General features: G+C 37.5%; 2 protein-coding genes across 3 annotated transcripts in view; both read right to left on the reverse strand.

The window, feature by feature from the left end:
* Positions 1-2,690: 2,690 nt before the first annotated feature.
* Positions 2,691-8,222, reverse strand: ccdc97 (coiled-coil domain containing 97). The gene is made up of 6 exons (XM_073831998.1): positions 8,121-8,222; positions 6,165-6,326; positions 5,326-5,653; positions 4,731-4,970; positions 4,527-4,650; positions 2,691-2,844 (listed from the first exon to the last, which is right to left on the reverse strand). Exons 1-6 carry the CDS (start codon positions 8,220-8,222, stop codon positions 2,706-2,708), a joined length of 1,095 nt encoding a protein of 364 aa, XP_073688099.1. The 3' UTR covers positions 2,691-2,705.
* A 1,866-nt stretch (positions 8,223-10,088) lies between these two features.
* Positions 10,089-20,260, reverse strand: part of cacna1ha (calcium channel, voltage-dependent, T type, alpha 1H subunit a) — a 78,505-nt gene continuing 68,333 nt past the window's right edge. For both annotated transcript variants that reach the window (XM_073839033.1, XM_073839025.1), the window contains exons 26-33: positions 18,944-19,077; positions 18,773-18,843; positions 15,886-15,964; positions 15,209-15,330; positions 14,816-15,121; positions 13,691-13,859; positions 13,439-13,593; positions 10,089-13,357 (exon numbers count right to left, since the gene is read on the reverse strand). In XM_073839033.1, the coding sequence (XP_073695134.1) occupies positions 12,368-13,357; positions 13,439-13,593; positions 13,691-13,859; positions 14,816-15,121; positions 15,209-15,330; positions 15,886-15,964; positions 18,773-18,843; positions 18,944-19,077 (2,026 nt within the window). In that variant the 3' untranslated portion in view covers positions 10,089-12,367. The remainder of the gene's footprint in view (positions 13,358-13,438; positions 13,594-13,690; positions 13,860-14,815; positions 15,122-15,208; positions 15,331-15,885; positions 15,965-18,772; positions 18,844-18,943; positions 19,078-20,260) is intronic.

The following is a 20,260-nucleotide window of genomic DNA, read 5'->3' on the forward strand; positions in this document are numbered from 1 at the left end:
TTTACTCCACATTTTATTGAATCTTCAGTGTCGTCTATACTCCCACATATACAGTGGTGTGAAAAAGTGTTGGCCCCCTTCCTTGTTTTGTTTTTTTGGCATGTTTGTCACACTTTAATGTTTCAGATCATCAAACAAATTTAAATATTAATCAAAGATAACACAAGTAAACTCAACATGCAGTTTTTGAATGAAGTTTTTTATTATAAAGGGAAAACAAAATCCAAACCCACATGGCCCTGTGTGAAAAAGTGTTGCTGAGTTCAGTTTCTCTAGCCACACTCAGGCCTGATTACCGCCACACCTGTTCGCAATCAAGAAATCACTTAAATAGGACCTGCCTGAGAAAGTGAAGTACCAAAAGATCCTCAAAAGCTACACATCATGTTGAGATCCAAAAGAAATTCAGGAACGAATGAAAAAGAAAGTAATTGAGATCTGTTAGTCTGGAAAACGTTATAAAGCCATTTCTAAAGTTTTGGGACTCCAGCGAACCACAGTGAGAGCCATTATCCACAAACTGCCAAAACATGGAACAGTGGTGAACCTTCCCAGGAGTAACCGGCCGACCAAAATTACCCCAAGAGCGCAGTGACGACTCATCCAAGAGGTCACAAAAGACCCCACAACAACATCTAAAGAACCACAGTTAAGGTCAGTGTTGATGACTCCACCATAAGAAAGAGACTGGACAAAAATGGCCTGCATGGCAGAGTTCCAAGACGAAAACCGCTGCTGAGCAAAAAGAACACAAAGGCTCGTCTCAGTTTTGCCAGAACACATCTTGATGATCCCCAAGACTTTTGGGAAAATACTCTGTGGACTGATGAGACAAAAGTTGAACTTTTTGGAGGGTGTGTCCCATTACATCTGGTGTAAAAGTAACACAGCATTTCCGAAAAAGGACATCATACCAACAGTAAATATGGTGGTGGTAGTGTGATGGTCTGGGGCTGTTTTGCTGCTTCTGGACCTGGAAGTCTTGCTGTGATAAATGGAGCCATGAATTCTGCTGTCTTCCAAAAAATCCTGAAGGACATTGTCTGGTCATCTGTTTGTGACCTCAAGCTGAAGCGAACTTGAGTTCTGCAGCAGGACAATGATCCAAAACAGCCACCTCTGAATGGCTGAAGTTCTGACCTGAATACTATTGAGATGCTGTGGCATGACCTTAAAAAGGTGGTTCATGCTCGAAAGCCCTCCAATGTGGCTGAATTACAACAATTCTGCCAAGATGAGTGGGCCAAAATTCCTGCACAGTGCTGTAACAGACTCATTGCAAGTTATCGCAAACGCTTGATTGCAGTTGTTGCTGCTAAGGGTGGCCCAACCAGTTAAGTTTAGGGGGCAAACACTTTTTCACATAGGGCCATGTGGGTTTGGATTTTGTTTTCTCTTTATAATAAAAAACTTCATAATAAACAACATTCAAAAACTGCATGTTGGGTTTACTTATCTTTGATTAATGTTTCAGCTCATCAAACAAATTTAAATATTAAAGTGTGACAAACAAAATAATAAAAAATCAGGAGGTGGCCAACACTTTTTCACACCACTGTATGTGACCCTGGACCACAAAACCAGTCGCACAGGTATATATGCAATAGCCCAAAATGCATTGTATGGGTCAAAATTATCAATTTTATTTTTAATGTCCAAAAGTCATTAGAATAGTAAGTAAAGATCATGGTCAATGAATTTTTGTAAATTTCCAACCGTAAATATATTAAAACTGAATTTTTGATAAATTTAGATTTTTAAATAATTGTATCTCAGTCAAATATTTATATTCTAAGCATACATCAATGGAAAGCTTATTCATCCAGCTTTCATTTGATGTATAAATCCAATAAAATAAAAAAAAATACAAAAAACCTTATGACTGGTTTTGTGATCCATATATATTTGAAAACCAAATGCCACATTTCCTGGTATTTACAGCCTATGAATATACTTCAGTTCATTAAAAAAAAAATATATATATATATATATATATATATAAGTTTAACGCATCAGTGTAAAGTTATATAACCCAGTGGGCACATTGATATCAATTTGACGTTGAATATTAGTCAAGACATGATCAAGATGCTGTAATATTTTAAATTCATTTTGGACTGCAATTTCTTCCAGTGGTAACTGGGTGAAGATTTGAGTTAATCCTACTGAAGTTGGTTTAATTTATATTTAGGTCAACATGTTTGACACTGAATTTACATCAAATCAATGTCAAGTTTTTGACATCAGTGATATGCATATTTGACTGTTTTGACATCAAACTTGTCTTTTCAACATCCATCACCCACTGAGCTTTAACTAGAACAGATTTTAGAAAAAAAAATTAGTTTAAATGACTTTTAAAACCAAGTTAATTATACTAAGTTTGGTTGAATTTGGTGGAAGACATTCAATTTAGCGTAATCATATGATATAGCATAAACTCTGGTGAGAATATGATAATCTTGCAAAATATACAAGTTTTGTTTACAGCAAAGGAAAACCACTGCTTTTTTTTCATTCAAAGGAGAATTCTTTGAACATGACCACAACAACATCTTGAAAAATAGTACTCTTTTATTAAGGACAACAAAGTGCTGAAACTCACTTTTAACCTACACAAATATCAAGCAGTAGAAATACGACAAAGAATGTACAACAAATGAAAATTCTTTCTTCTGTACTGAGAACATTCTATACATTAGGGGCTATTGTATCATATCCTCCTCCTCTTCTTCTTCTTCTTCTTCTTCCACCTCCTCATCATCATCTTCATCAAAGTAGCGCTCCTCTGCATCATGGCTTACAATATCCAGGTTATCATAATCTGGATTCTCATCCACCTCACTGCAATGAAAATATCAATGTTACTGTAATTAAAATATTTTTGATATAACTCTGATTGTATTCATCTGAAAGAAGAAAGTCTTATACACCTGAGATGACTGAGGGTGAGTAAATCATGGGGTAATGTTCAACTATTCCTTTAACACTTAACAGTTTACAACAGCATTATAAACAACTGATTTGAAGACTAATACATCCTGGTAATGCAATATTTATGTATACTCAAAATTTGAGACCTACACTACCAGTCAAAAGATTTGAATGTTTTTTGAAGAAGTCTCTTCTGCTCACCAAGCCTCAATTTATTTGATCCAAAGTACAGCCAACAAATTGTGAAATATTTTTACTATTTAAAATAACTTTTCTATTTGCATATATAATAAAATGTAATTTATTCCTGTGATTTCAAAGCTGAATTTTTAGCGTCATTACTCCAGTCACATGATCCTTCAGAAATCATTCTAATATTCAGATTTGCTGCTCAAAAAACATTATTATTATTATGTTGAAAACAGCCGAGTAGAATTTTCTTCAGGTTTCTTTCAGTCCAGAAGCAACAGCATTTATCTTAAATCTTTTGTAGCAAGACTTGTCACGGTAACAACGTTTTGTTGTGCAATATATTGCTCCAGAAATGTTTGCGATAAGTGATATTGTCATTTTACGACCATTTTATGCCACTCTATATGATCATAATATAACAGCACAATAATGCCTACACACTTTTAAATGACAACAAACTTTTAATTCTTAAGAATATTCAGACCGTGGAAATTAAGTATCAAAATATTAGATACCTTAAAACTTGATTAAATAGGAATTAAACATTTTCTAACAAAAACTGCAAAGTAACAAGTAGAAAAAAGAAAAATGCACACAAAGAACTTTTTCCCTGACCTTTTCTCTGTAAATTGAGGGTGCACACTATTGCTGAAAAACACAATGTCTACTTAGCAGTCAGATATCTGTATGCACAGATCCCTAAAGGAGGCCATATCTGCAGATTACATTTTTTTTGTAGAATTTATTTTATTTGAACTAGCACCTCATGACTACACCACATTATGTATGAGAAGCTGCAAAAGACACAGGCACAAATGGAATGCAAAAAACATGGTGACGTTAATATAATAAGCAATACACTGCGTCACCAAACATTATTGAGGTCATGTACACACATTGTGTGATAAATCGTTAGGCCTATTTGTAAAATTATGTCTTTACCATCGCTTTTGATTAATTTAAAGCATCCTTTCTAAATAAAAGTATTCATGTCAATTTCTTTCCCCAAAAAAACAATGCTGATTACAAGTTTTGAATGATATAGTGTATTATGTTACAAAAGCTTTTTATTTCAGATAAATGCTGATCTTTGGGTGTTTCTTAAACATCAAATCAGCATATTAGAATGATTTCTGAAGGATCACGTGACACTGAAGACTGGAGTAATGATGCTGAACATGTAGGTTTGATCACAGGATTAAATTACATTTTTTAAATATATTCAAATAGAAGGATAGTATAAATAGTAAAACATCTCTCAAATGACTGTTTATGCTGTACTTTTGATTAAATAAATGCAGGCTGGGTAAGCAGAAGAAATGTCTTTAAAAAACATTAAAAAACGTAAAAAAATTAAACTTTTGACTGGTAGTGTATGTGAGCAAGTACTATGATTTGACCTGTAGTTGAAGTCATCTTTGCCGTCCAGAAAGCGCTGATGCATTTGACTGAGGAACTCCTCTCTCAGCATGGCTTTCTCTTCTGCATTCGGCTCCCACTCTGCCTGTCTGGGCTCGTCACATTCTAGAACACACAAAAGCACATTCATCCATCAATCCATTAAACTGAATCTCAGTCATGAGTCGGTCAGTGAGATCTCACACCTTCCTCGTCAGACTCCTCCACTGCGCACTGCTCTCTCTCCTGCTCCTCCTCCAGGCGGTTCTGGATGAGTTTCTCCTGGTAGGAGTTGATAAGCAGGTCAGCGAGTCCCCCTGGGCCATTCCTCATGGCCTCCTCCGAGCGCTGCAGGATCTCCTCCTCGCTGAGATACTGTCCGATGTACTGCTCATACAGCAGCGGATCTCGCACGCGCATCTGCTCCTCGCTGAAGTACTGGCCCTCTGCAGAGAGATAAAACTGCTGAGTAAGACGAAAGTATCAAAGTGCTATTCTTGCAAGTGGCAGAGGAGTTACTTTATGGATTTTCTCGCCTTGCTTTTTTGGTTGTATTAAATCAAAAGTGAGAGTTAAGACATTTATAATGTTAGATTTCCATTTCACAACTTTCTATTCATCATGAAATCCTGAAGAAAATATATCATGGTTTCCACAAAAATATTAAGCAGTACAACTGTTCAACATTGATAATATGAAGAACAGCAAATGATTTAGAATGATTTCTAAGAGATCACGTGACACTGAAAACCGGAGTAATGATGCTGAAAATGTACCTTTTTACAAAAACCCTGCGCTTACCCTTCTGAAGAGCACGGAGAGCTGCATAACGATGGTTACGGACGCTTTTCCGGTCGGCTGTGCTGGATGCCCGTCTTTGAATCTCCTTGCAGTAATACTGCGCTCTGCAGTCACCGCTCAGGTGTGAGAAAGCCTCTATGTGTTCTGGCTTCAGATGGGCTTGATAGCGCTCTAGAAATACCAAGGGCTTGGATCTGTACTGATCCAATAAAACCTCCTTTTTCTCCTCCAGAGTTAAATCTGGCTCTCCCAGCTGCTGGCTTTTCACTGGACTCCCACTGGCTGCTATAGCTGCTATTATTGAGCTGAGACAGTTAGATGGCTCATCCTATGGAAAACAAGCAAGAGCCACATGGTTAGACTTATGTATAGAATTATATGTGACCCTGGAGCACAAAACCAGTCTTAAGTCGCTGGGGTATATTTGTAGCAATAGCCAAAAATACATAGTATGGGTCAAAATTATTGATTTTTCTTTTATGCCAAAAATCATTAGGAAATTAAGTAAAGATCATGTTCCATGAAGATTTTTTGTAAAATGCCTACTGTAAACATATCAAAATGTAATTTTTGATTAGTAATATGCATTGTTAAGAACTTAATTTGGACAACTTTAAAGGTGATTTTCTCAGTATTTTGATTTTTTTGCACCCTCAGATTCCAGATTTTCAAATAGATGTATCTCGGCCAAATATTGTCCTATCCTAACAAACCATACATCAATAGAAAGCTTATTTATTGAGCTTTCATATGATGTATATATCTCATGACCTTATGACTGGTTTTGTGGTCCAGGGTCACATATTGCACGTATGAGCTGAACACAGGTGACACCTCACCTTTTGATTTGGAGAGCTGCTTGTTGGTCTGTGGGGCTCCTTGACAGCAATCTCAGGAGGACGTCTGTCTCGAACAGCAGGTTCATTGCAGATGTCAGGTGTGATAGGTTTTGGTTTAGGTTTAGAGCATGGCTCGATTTCTCCCCACAATGCTGTCTTATGCTTTAGAGAGAAGTGTCAACACAGATTTAATAGGTTAGTTTAATTTGGTCATTGTACAAAATTTCTGTCACTTATCTCTCTCTTTCAATTTTTTTAAAGATTGATTTTAAAAAAAGAGGTGGAGTTTAAGACTAAATGAATGGAGAAGCATTCATACATCACCAGAGAAAAGCCAAAGTCATTTCAATGAAAGGTTGAGACATTTGGACTAAAAATTATATTTGACTAAACTATACATACACAACTATACATGCATGGAAGAATCATTCCAAATGTGATCAATAATAATTTAATAATTTAGAAACTAGACTGGGTACATTTCAATTTTATGGCAACTAACAAAAATTGTATGTCTTAATGTTCTAGTTGTGTATTAAGACTAAACCATCACACTGTTTTCTTTTATTTATTTTACAAAGATTTATTCAATTACAAGCAAATGTTTTCTCTTTTCTATCACATAATCTTATGTTTTGTTTATCAGTAAGGGACTATCTTGAAATGTGCACCAAACAGTTGAAGTCAAAAGTTTACATACACCTTGCAGAATCTGCAAAACGTTAATTATTTGACCAAAATAAGAGGGATCATACAAAATGCATGTTGCTTTTATTTAGTGCTGACCTGAATAAGATATTTCACATATGACATGTTTACATATAGTCCACAAGAGAAAATAATAGGTTAATTTTTCAATTCATTTTTATAAATTCAACTGTTCGAATTCTTTGGTTTTCAACATTTTTGTGTATTTGAACCCTTTCCAACAACGACTGTATGATTTTGAGATCCATCTTTTCACACTGAGGACAACTGAGAGACTCATATGCAACTATTACAGAAGGTTCAAACGCTCACTGATGCTCCAGAAGGAAAAACGATGCATCAAAAGCTAGGGTTGTAAACTTTTGAACAGAATGAAGATATGTACATTTTTCTTATTTTGCCTAAATATCTTTTTTTAATTTAGTACTGCCCTTCCGAAGCTACAGAAGATTTTCATGTAAAGACTTACATGTATATTTTTGAATTTTGAAACTTGAAACATAGGGTAACTTATTTCGTCTTCTGAAAAACATTTGTAGCTTCTGAAGGGCAGTACTAAAATGATATTTAGGCTAAATAAGAAAAATTGAAACATCTTCATTCTGTTCAAAAGTTTTCACCCCCAGGTCTTAATGCATTGATTCCTTCTGGAGCATCAGTGAGAGTTTGAACCTTCTGTAATAATTGCCTATGAGTCCCTCAGTTGTCCTCAGTGTGAAAAGATGGGCCTCCAAATTATACAGTCATTCCTGGAAATGGTTCAAATACACAAAAATGCTGAAAAAACAAAGAATTTGTGGGACCTAAAGGATTTTTCTGAAGAACAGCAGGCAGGACAAACAAGCGACTCGTGAACAACTATCGATAAACAAAGAAAATCACAGCTGAGGATCATTCAGATAACAACACAGTATTAAGAATCAACTTTAAACTTTTGAACGTGGTCATTTTTATAAATTCAACTATTATTTTGTCTTGTGGACTGTGTAAACGTCTTTTATGTGAAATATCGTATTCATGTCATTACTAAATAAAATAAAAAAAACATCATGCATTTTGTATGATCTCTCTTATTTTGGTAAAATTAACATTTTGCAGATTATGCAAGGTGTATGTAAACTTTTGACCTAAACTGTATAATAAATTCTTCTGTCTGACAGCATGTTTCAGACCTTGCAAAACGTCTCATAAAGCATGGATTTCGCTAACGACCCTATTGTAGATGGCAACAAGCTGAACACATCTCACCTGTACCTCTGCAGAGCCTGTCCATCTCTGGCTTGTCCCATTGCTGTTGCTCGTGTTTTCACCCTCCTGGGGTTTGTTACGTGGCTCGATTTCTCCCCACATTTCTGTCTTCTACTTCAGATGGCAGTTTTAGCGCTAACCACTGTTAATATATATCACCGTGATGATTTTGTCTATCGTTGCTTTTTCTGATACGACATACTAATACGACATCTTACTAGTTGTGTAACTATGATTACAGTAACGTTAAGATGTTACCATTCTTGGCTAAATTTGTATTAGTAGGATATGTGACAGGCACTCGTACCACTTAATTATTGTAATCATTTTACATTAATCCTTGATATTCTCCTGTATTCAAAACAACAACTCAGAAAAACAACAAGAACTGCGTTTTTACGTTCTGACCGTCAGTGTAACTACACTATTTGTTCCGTGTGGAACATTTTCAATGCAAACTGATAGTTCCGTTTATTCCAACGTGTGTACGTTCACCACTGTCCAGTCGATGGCGACATACGCCAACACTCCACTACGGCTTCTGACTTGTCAGAAAACTACAACCAAAAATAATTTTTTTTACAGCGACACAGCTTTCTGAATCATCATTATTTTGAAATTAGCTGCGTAAGTAGTGAATGACTTTTCAAAAAACATTGATATTTGTCGCCAAAATATTCCAGTGTTGCTAATACAATTTGTGGTAACTTGCTTATCTCATACTACTTTATCATAATTATAAAATACTCTAGTAAGATAAAAAGCAAATTTCAGTCACCTCACCGCGCTTTAGTGTGGTTTTAGAAGGCTTTTAGGACTTTTAAGATGGTACTTTTTATTCGTTGTTATGCTTGACAGCTTTAATACTGTTCCTTACTTTACCTGGGACGACTGGGGAATAGCAGCATAAATGTAATTTTGTTTTCTATAGAAGGGGGGAAAACATACTCATTTGGATCGAGTGAGTGAATGACAATCTATAATACAGTATCTGATGGCTATCCATTACCGTTTGCATTCTCATTGATTTTAATGGCAGTTGCTCTGGTGGCGCAGGATCCCCCAGAAGTACATAATGCATAATCTGCCATCTTTAATCATGGGCGCTCAGTTCTGCAGCCAAGTCTATAGGGATAGTTCACCCCAAAATTAAAATTCTGTCATTAATTACTCACCCTCATGTCTTTCCAAACCCGTTAGACCTTCGTTCGTCTTCGGAACATAAATTAAGTCTTAAAGGTTTGGAACCATATGAGGGTGAGTAATTAATGACAGAATTTTAATTTTGGGTGAACTATCCCTTTAATGAATCAGTAACCTGAGACGTAAACACAATAATAATCACTAGATCCTATCCTAAAATATAAAAGGTAACAGAGAGGGTATGTTAATTTCAGCTGGGCACACTACTTAAAAATGAAATATTTGCAGCCTTACTTCCATTTTACATGTACTTCCATAAGAATACGCAAAGCTCTTTTGAGTAAAATGCCAAAAAAGGAAAGAAAGAAAGGAAGATTTTGCCAGATGGTGTAGTTACTACATACCAGCTGAGGCTAACATCTAAAAAATACCGGGTCTACATCTGGGATCCTGACATTGCATGTCTGCATGCTGGCGAAATCATGATATAATGATGTAAGAAATACTGCTTTTAAGTTAAAATGAGAATATTATCTCGCAAGCTGTTTATGAGCACTATTTATTCATATCACACATTTATATGCTAGGTTCACGGCCTCATGGACACCAGTATTTTAACCATTCGTAAAAGATGAATCACTGCCTGCTCTGGCCATCTGAGAATTTGGAATGGAGATAAAGTGTAGAATAGTGTAGTTAGACTAGAATAGTCTACACTATTTTAAAGCTGCTGGGTCTGTACTGCCTCTGCTTCTGACCTTATACTCTCACTAGACTATCTTTGCTTGTTTGCCTCTTTTTATAAACAAGACAAATTGCATCTGATTGAAAAAACGTTTCAGGGACAGTTTAATATTTTGTTTTAATAACATTGAACTGTCTATATAAACTTAAATGAATTACACATCCTCTTTTTCTAGAAAATGTTTATCTCTAGATGACAGAGATTATCCCTCAGATTAATTGCGGTCATTGCAATAAAAGGTAATACAATGTAAAAATACGATTGTATATAGCTTTTCAAACACTTCTTCAAAAACAAAAATAATAATTTCAGACAGTTTACATTGAATAAAGAAGTCCTAGTTGCAATAACAAGAGAAAAGGACAGAGAAATGACTATCGTCATGAAAGCTTGAGGAAAATGCTTTGATTATTTATTGAAGGGTTAAGGACATTAGACTGCTTGATGGCAAAATCTCATATTTAAATAAATAAAATAAAAAAACCAGCAAAGAATGTCTATGTGCCCAAAGTGATTAAAACACTTTAAGCAGTTATAAACTACTCCATCCATACAGCTCTACCATTTATTCAATAGCAAGTTAAAAAAACCTCTCAAAAATCCTCTTGCAAAAAACATGGATCTAGTACCGTGAGATACATGAAACACTGCACACATTTGTCTCAAAGTCCAATGTTAAATTGATGTCCAATTATGTTATCAGAGTACATACTTTTACCAATTCAAATCATCCATGATTTTTGCTTACAACTAAACCTCTTGCACTCATCTTCAAATAGACTATCATAAAATATTGCATTAGACAACAATAAGTGGGTTTCTACAAAGAGGAATACCTTGTAATTACATCTCAGTGCAATTAGATAATAAGTCTACAAATGGAAAATATCTGAAAATTGAAATATCAAAACATCCAGATGTTTGTATTTCTAAATCTCTCAATAACATGCAACTGATTTTCCCTCTCCATCGTTTGAGGAGAATCAAAAATGGAGGAAAATTAGCACAGCACAAAAGCTGCATGAACTATTTTAAATCTCAGGTGATGCATTGATGACACTGGATATGTAGTTGTGTGAGTTATATCATTTAAAGAGTAGGATTTGCAGGTGTCGTTTACCTGTGATTTGCCAAAAACATCATGGCTTAGAGTTTAACTATACATAAATCACATTGATCACTTCTAAAAATGTAAAAATCAAAACAAACCTTTCTTTCATTAAACAGTTCTCTCATTGTTCCACAAGGGCACAGACCCAGAGGTGCCATTTCAAAGCAGAACAGATCAAAAAATAGATCAGACGTGTGCTGATATTAACTCTCTTAGTCTTCCGCTTTGACAGTTATAAAGTTTGAACATCAGGAGAAACAGAACAAGGTCACATTTACATTTGATTTACTCTGTCCTTCACATGCAACTTGTGCCACAGCCAAGGGCCACAGAATGTTAAAATAGGTTATGTTGTGGTTAAATTAGGTTATAATGTAGAGTAGTGTAGCAGAAATCGTAATATACACTTTGAGATGAACCTGAGCATGGTAAAGGGTTGTGTGTGTGAGATGCACGTTACTGGCTATGCTTGTTTAAAAAGTGAGTAACCTAACTGGGTAAACTTACAGAAACATTTATAGTGTATTGCACTCAGGCTACAGATCGTTTGAAGTTTGGTTCTCATTGGATCTATATAACACGACACACCCCGTCCTCCCAATAGAAAAATAAAAATCATCTCAATATCAGTAGGCCTAAACAGACTAGAATTGATCCCACAGCTATTTGATTAAAAAATGTACATTCACAAGAAGACAACAGAGGACAATTCAAATTGATATGTGCAAAAACATTATAGATCTCTATAAAAAATATGTGCATATGAATAGAGCTTGTTTCTCCACTAATACAATATGTTCTCTATTTACACATTATGAGTCAATAAAATACATAACATGTACAGTTCTTATTAGTCTTTTAATCTGTATACTCTGCCTTTACAGAAAACATTACCAATGCTCAAGACAAAGAGAGGAAAGACTGACAAATATGATACAGATGATACATAACACTACACATCCTGAACTCAAATCAATGTGATTGAGCACTGGGATTAAAATAAGAACCAGAGTTCCATTTGGAAACCTGAAATTGCATATCCCATGTTCAACACCTCGCCCGATCACAGTCAGATCAAACGCTGTTCCCCGCTAGGATCGGCTGCCATTCCTGGCTGGCTTTCATGATGATATTACATTTGAAAAAGAAAGAAAACTTTGGCTACAGAAAGAGGTCGACGTCCCCGTTCAACTAGTGGCCGCACCCTTAAATGTGCGGATGGTAAAATTTGGCTAAAGCCAACGTCCCTCATTGGGCTGTCCTGTTTGCAGAACTGAAGTCTGTGGATTCTTCAAATCTGCTATCAAAGGGCGGCGGCTGTGTGCTATCGCACAAAATGCCTGCCAGGCTGCCCATCGGAGTGGGGTGCGGCAGGGACAGATATTCGGCACAGTGAGAGGGGTGCCGCTCTACTTTGATGAGCGGTTGGGTAGACAGCTGGTTCTCCGGCAAATCCAGAGAGTCTCGCTGCAGTGCCAGGTCATAGGATGGCGTCCTCCTCCGTAGTAACATGCTGCTCTCCGACAACTTTTTCATGGATGCGAGAGAGGCAGGAGCCCCCGTTTCAAACGGTGGCTCGATGGAGATACAAGGAGGGCTCATCTTTTTCTTGCGGGGAATGTGCAAAGACTGTCCACGCATTGGAACGTGCCTCTTCTCACTGAGTTCTTGCCCAAACAGCCCTTCATCTACTGAGGAGCAAATCTCAATCGAGTGCCTGCGATGGTCATCGGCACTGTAGGGTTTTTCCAGAAAACCCTCCGTGTCCACGCTAAAGCACTTCTTCGGGTCCTTGACGCTTAAATTGGCAGCGCTGCTGCAGTTCTTCACTGGGACGGGAAGCAACATCCCTGAGGTCGTGTAAGGAGACAGGGAGTGACTCCGGGCTTCTGCCTGAACCCCTACCCACAGCCGTGCTGAACTGTTGATGTGGCGCACCTCCTCGTCGGTCGGATCAGCGGAATCAAACATGGAGCCACTGGGGCTGGTGCTTCTGCTGCTGCTGGCCAGGCTGGGAGATCGGGACGGGATATTGTGCTGGCTATGGGGCTGCTGGAAGGTGCAGACACTGGGTGCATGTCCACGTGGGGGCAGCTTGGGTGACCCCTGAGGGATGCTGGGGCCGGTGATCCGAGGAACGTGCAGCTTGAAGCTGCCCGTAGTTTTCCCTGCCCGTCTGTCGGGATTGTCTTTGGAGTCGAAACTTTGCACGTCAATGGAGTCGTTTTTAATTGCCTCCTGAAAGAACAAACATAGGACACCGTGAGCATGTGACCTGCAAGCATTTAACAACAGTGAAGCACTTAAGCGAGAATATACCTGTCTGCGTAAAGTCCTGCCTATGCTGTGGGTTGGAGAGGGCATGGGAGGGGGAATCTTGGGGAGGTAGTTGAACTGGGAATGGGGAGGAACACCGGGGACCTGGAGCAGGGAATGGCTTTCGCATGGCTGAGAGTGGACTGAGGTGATAGAGCCTACAGGAAAGGTCAACGAAAACTTTTTATACGTTTTTCTTTTTCTTTGAAGATCAGTACTCATTAATACACAAAGTCATGTACTGATTCTTTATACCTAATTCAAGGTACCCTTGACTGGTTTCCACTTCTTCAAGTGGATAAGGAGCACTGGCTGGCCTCACAGGGCGAAACATGTAGCTGTCATTGGGCAAAGAGTGCATCCTCGACACTGACATTTTCCGTGGAGAGAGAAAATTCTCCTGTGTTCTTTGCATCCCCTCATCCTGCGGAAGAGAAATGTATTCTTCTGCTTTTGCCCTCACACATAAACTCACAAAGCTATAAACACCTAGAGCCAAGCTTGCTAGGTTCATTCACCAGCTCACTGCAGCTGACAAAGCAAATATATTCCTTGCCAGAGCGGCCCATGAGGGGTAACAAATGTTCCTGGCCTCCCCGCTGAGCCTCACTTCTCACTGTCCACATCCCCTCAGCATATTTTCTTTGTATTGTGACAACTCAGCACCCAATAAAACACAAATGCAATTCTGTTGCCCGCAGCTACCTCAGGCTGCTAGTTATAGAGTTAATGGTGCTCAATAAGTGCAGAACTAAATTAAGAAAACAAATGGGATACTGTTTTGTACACTATGGCTAGTATTTCAGTTATCTGAAATAAGCTTTACATTGATGTATGGTTTGTTAGAATAGGACAATATTTGGCCGAGATACAAGTAGTTGAAAATCTGAAATCTGAGGGTGCAAAAAATCTAAATATTGAGAAAATCACCTTTAAAGTTGTCCAAATGAAGTTCTTCAGAATGCATATGACTAATCAAAAAATAAATTTTGATATATTTACAGTAGGAAATTTACAAAATATCTTCATGGAACATGATCTTTACTTTGGCATAAAATACATTTTTTTGACCCATACAGTGCATTGCTGGCTATTGCTACAAATATACTTGTGTTATTTAAGACTGGTTTGGTGGTCCAGGGTCACATATAAGAACTAAAATATAAAGGCAGCTATATATTTTCATGTATAAAGACAAATATTATATTTTATAAACCCTAGCACTCTGTTGTAGCCCACTGGAGTTCCCCCAATCTCACTTTTACCATTGATACATAAATACATTAATACATTTAACTTGTAAAAACATTCTGTTTTCTCATTCATTCTTTGTTTATTCATGACTCCTGAGTCATTTGGGATAAACTGTGGCATATATACCTGTCCAGGTGAATCTGGGCCCGGTCCTACATAAGTTGCCCTTCCTTCCGGCCCTGAAGAGCTCACTGCCGAGACGTTGCTGAGACGCCGAGCCATTTCCATCTCCAACTCAATCTCAGCGTCCATTTCTGCATCTTCTTTAGCCTCCTTATTGCTCTCCTCCAGGTGTTTCATCAATACAGCCACCACCACATTAACCAGCACGAACTGAGCCATTAGCACAAAGGTGACGAAGTAGATGGGGGAGACCAGGGGCAGATAGCTGAAGCAGTTACTTTCACTTGGAAGGCACTCTCGCAGAGTGTCCTGCACATATGCAACACGTTAATGACTCAAACTGCACCTCAATGCAATTAGAAAAAGAACAACGAAAAGTCTTTAAGCACTGTATACCTTCATTATGCCATTCCAGTTGTCCCCCGTCGATACTCTGAATAGTGTTAAAAAGGCCATTCCAAAGTTCTCAAATGTAGCATGTCTGCTTAATCCTTCGCATGGGTTGTTGTCATTGCATTCTAGATGAAAATATAGGTTTGACAACAGTCAAATACTTTTTTTAATAGACAAAAAGCATAGCTAGAGTATGACTGAATGTGTTGCTATAAGTGGAGATAACCTGACAGAGTCCCCTGTATTAACATTAAAAGAGCAAACGAGCTGCTACCCCCAGACACGTCTGACACAATAATTAGCATTGATTTTAAAGTTGAAGGCTAATGAAAGTAATTAGAGTGCTTGCCCTTTAAGAGAAAGCATAATCCTGTCACTCGTGTTCCAGCAGCCTCTTGCAGCGATATAAGTAGCATAGAAATGTCTGTTTGAGCCTAGAGGGTATCTTACAAAAACGCTGCCATTGCAAGAGCTTGAAAGATCAACAGAGCTAATTTAGGTTCTTCTCCCATAATGACAGTACTGTATTCTAAGGAGAGCTCTAAAACTGTGAGAGAAGTGTGCCTAAATTTGAGCATTTCTGACCCAAAAATGAGAGTGGCAGCTAAGGTAGAGCAAAGCCGCTAAAACTGTGAAATGGAGAGCTCAGTATGAACAGTGAGCAGGATTGCAGCACTGACCTAGTTTCCCAAAAAGCTCCACACCAAGTGCCGCATAAATGAAGAAGAGGAGCATAAACAGCAAGCCTAGATTTCCCACCTAAAGAGAAGAAGCGCATTATCACAGTATGTTATTAAACAATCAATCATAGGGAGTAGCATTGTGTTATAGATACTTCATCTCCAACTATTTCTCTGTCCTCCCCCATGTCTTATATATCCACACAAAGACAAAAACAAATGCAACTGTGCAGTACATCTATATCTCTTTAAAGCAAAATCACACATACACAGCATACGCTAGATTTTTTTTGTCTCTAATATACTGTACAGAGTTACTTTAGCTGTTACAAGAGCTTTGTTCATCCTCGAAACACAAATTAAGATATCTTTGATGAAATCTGAGAGGTTTCTGACCCTGCATAGACAGCAACACAACTACCACATTCAAGGCCCAGAAAGGTAGTAAAGACATTAATTTTATGAAGCAACGAGAATACTTTTTGTGCACAAAGAAAGCAAAACAACGACTTTATTCAACAATTTCTTCTCTTCCATTTTAGTCTTCCATGTGCGTTCACAACAGTACCATGACGTATGCGTACAATGTTAAAGGGATGGTTCGGAGTAGAATTGATTTCATTGCTATGCACTCCGAAGCCCATGTAAATACCCGATCCGAAGTTTTTTTTACCTTAGTCAAACATTTATGGAGATATCAGAGTTTTTCGAATTGCTTGTTACAGCAGTGAATGGTACATGTGATGTATCTTGTAAATTGCACCACTAAACGTGCAAGTAATCTTACCAAACTTGTACAGTAGTGTAAATAGGTTATGTACTCACAAAACGCTGCATCAGAACATTTGTAAGTCCACCATGAGTGTTTTAAAAACACGTTTTACCGGAGAACTACTAGTCTCAGAAACTACAAGTCGACGTCACTTCCCTGGTTTGAAAAAAAGCACGTAAAAGTCCTCCTACTACATCTGTGTGCATGTCAACTTGTAGGAGGACTTTTACGTGCTTTTTTCAAACCAGGGAAGTGACGTCGACGTGTCGCCATTTGTAGTTTTTGAGACTAGTTGGGATCGGCTTAAACGTGTTTTTAAAACACTCATGGTGGACTTACAAATGTTCTGATGCAGCGTTTTGTGAGTACATAACCTATTTACACTACTGTACAAGTTTGGTAAGATTACTTGCACGTTTAGTGGTGCAATTTACGAGATACATCACATGTACCATTCACTCCTGTTACATGCAATTCGAAAAACTCTAATATCTCCATAAATGTTCGACTAAGGTAAAAAAAAACTTCGGATGGGGTATTTAGATGGGCTTCGGAGTGCATAGCAATGAAGTCAATTCTACTCCGAACCATCCCTTTAATCTCTCTTAGTTCATCCTGGTCATCATATTTGTCGAAATATGATAGACACGTTTATAGACACGTTTATGAATCACGTTTTATGTACAACGTACATCTTACTCTGCTTGTAAACAAGGCGCAGCGCATCCGGGTTCTATGTCACAGCGTTGACTCCTGTGTAGGAATGCACCGATAGCATTTTTTGGCCAATACCGATATTGATTTTAACAAAACTTTTGGCCGATACTGATAGCGATATTGGTCTGTATGATGCAGCACTTAAAAATGAAAAAAGAGAATTCGATTGGTTCACTCCGAGCAGAATCTGTATTTAAACGTTTCTATTCCTGCGTTCCTCTGTATTATTACTGTTCCGAAACTGGTTTGAGTAGAAAAAATACGGGTTAATAACATTAAACTCTTAAAAAAAAAACGCTACTCCTATAAGCATTTTGAGAGGAAAAAACAGCATAAATTAGTAGGCTGTACACTGCATTTTATTATTACATTAAGAAATAGTATAGGCTAAAATACTGGTAAAAAAGCTAAATATTTACTATCATTACAAACACAATTAGACTTTGTTCTCTTCTCTCCACAACAAAGATAGGTGTATACTATTTATAATAAATATAGACGTCATGCCAAAACGAATTTAAAAACCAAACTGAAGCCTACACTCTTAAAAATAAAGGTGCTTCACAATGCCATAGAAGAACCTTTTTTGTCTAAATGGTTCCATAAAGAACCTTTAACATCTGAAGAACCTTTCTGTTTCAAAAAAGGTTCTTTGTGGTGAAAGAAGGTTCTTTAGATTATATAAAGTTAAGAAAGAGATGGTTCATTAAAGAACCTTTGACTGAATGATTCTTTGTGGAACCAAAAATGGTTCTTCTATGGCATCGCTGTGAAGAACCTTTTAAAGCACCTTTATTTTTAAGAGTGTACCTCTTTCATTCTGCACGATTCCAAATGTTTCCATATTCACAACGTACCTGGATGCTAAAATATTTATTATGTAAACTATAGGCTTTGTTCTTCACGTGCATTATCAAAGCCAGTCATTAGAGTTAATTTTTTGAAGTTGCGATTTATATATCATCTGAAAGCTGAATAAATAAGCTCTCCACTTATGTATGGTTTGTTAGAACAATATTTGGCTGAGATACAACCATTTGAAAATCTGGAATCTGAGGGGGGAAAAAATCTAAATATTGAGAAAATCACTTTTAAAGTTGTCCAAATGAAGTTCTCAGCAATGCATATTAAGAATTAAAAATTAAGTTTTGATATATTTATGGTAGGAAGTTTACAATATATCTTCATTGAACATGATCTTTACTTAATATCCTAATGATTTTTGGCATAAAAGAAAAATCGATAATTTTGACCCATACGTTTTGTCGGCTATTGCTACAAATATACCCATGCTACTTACGATTGGTTTTGTGGTCCAGGGTCACATATTTCTTATTAAATAAATACATGAACACATGAATGAATAAATTACTTTTTTAAAACACACACAACATTTACCTGTGGTAAAGCCTGCATAACTGTGTCTAGCAGGGCTCTCATGCCTGTAGCCATCTTCAAAAGCTTCAATACTGTGGACAAAAGCATAAAGTGGCACAAAAAAAAATACCAGGTTATTTGTGAGCGAACAGCCAAATAACATTTTGTTAACTAGCTAAAAAACTAAAGTACCTCTGGCTATTCTCAGCACCCTCATAATGCGGATGATGGTGGGGTTGATTGGCAGCGCTGCATTCATATTGATCTCCTCCAGGGTGATGCCCATGATAGAGAGCAGGACTATGGCTAGATCCAGCTGGTTCCATCTGCCGGCACATTACAACATCATACAGTTAAAATACAGCATCCAGCAACGAGCTCCATTTAGCTAATCGGTTTCTGAACATTAGGCAAGCTGAGCAAACAAACCGCACACAGATTTATGAGCATATTGCAAATAGGACAACATACTGTTGATTGCACCTGTACATGTGCTAATGTGAGATTAATGATTAACAACAGGGATCATGACTCCGTTTAATTTAGCATGTTTCGTTTAACTGAAACAAATGATTCATCCCGTTCCCTACGAATGACTTGACATCAGACGCCACATATTAAAACATGACTTAATCACACTGTCACGCTTAATTACAAAAGGGTTTTACAATGTGTTAAAAAGGTTAGTGAAGTTGCCCTCTTATAATATACATAATTTATTTGAGGACTTAAATGCTTGATTACATCCTAACTAATTGCAATGCAATGAGATTCAAGCGATAAGCAATTTGTGTGTCCACACCAGATACAATCGAGCTACACGATGCATCAAAATCATTTAATCAATCACAGCTAATTAGAAGGGCATTTGACTTTTAACATTTAAGGCCGTGTTCACACTTGGCGTCTTTTTTGACAAGAAAAAGTTAACAGGCGCACTTTTTTAGTAACAAAAAAATCTGGAAGCGTTGCAGCAGAGGGCGTCTTTTTGTTGACAATGGCTGCAACAGTAGCCTGTGTGTGGGACAGAAATTTCGATAAAAGAGGAAGCTGGCTCTTTTCTTTGTTGACATTTTTGCCTTTTATTTGATAGGACAGTATTTAGACAGGAAGTGAAGTGGGAGAGAGAGGGGGGGACGGGATCGGGAAAGGTCTGCGAGCCGGGACTCGAAAAAAAAGGGACGCCCGAAGCGCAACGGCGCTACTGTACATGTCAATGTGCGGCTCAAGAAGCCATTTAAAGTTAACGGGGAGGCGAATCCGATTCACAACAATAAAATAAAAGTCTATATAACAGCACCTTTCCCATTTTTTTCTTGTTGTTATGGAAACGACAGGTCTAGCTACTCGCTTGTCATTGGTCAGCTTTTAAAGAAGCGCTTGACGTAGGGCATTTTCTTCAGAAAAGTTTAACTTTTTTCAACTTGAAAAGACGCTCTGAGCTGCAGAAAAAGACGCCGGTGGTGGCGTTTAAAAAAGCGCTCATGACTTTTTTGAAAACACGGTTTA

This window comes from Garra rufa, chromosome 1 (genome assembly GCF_049309525.1).
Source record: "Garra rufa chromosome 1, GarRuf1.0, whole genome shotgun sequence".
Taxonomy (NCBI): Eukaryota; Metazoa; Chordata; class Actinopteri; order Cypriniformes; family Cyprinidae; genus Garra; species Garra rufa.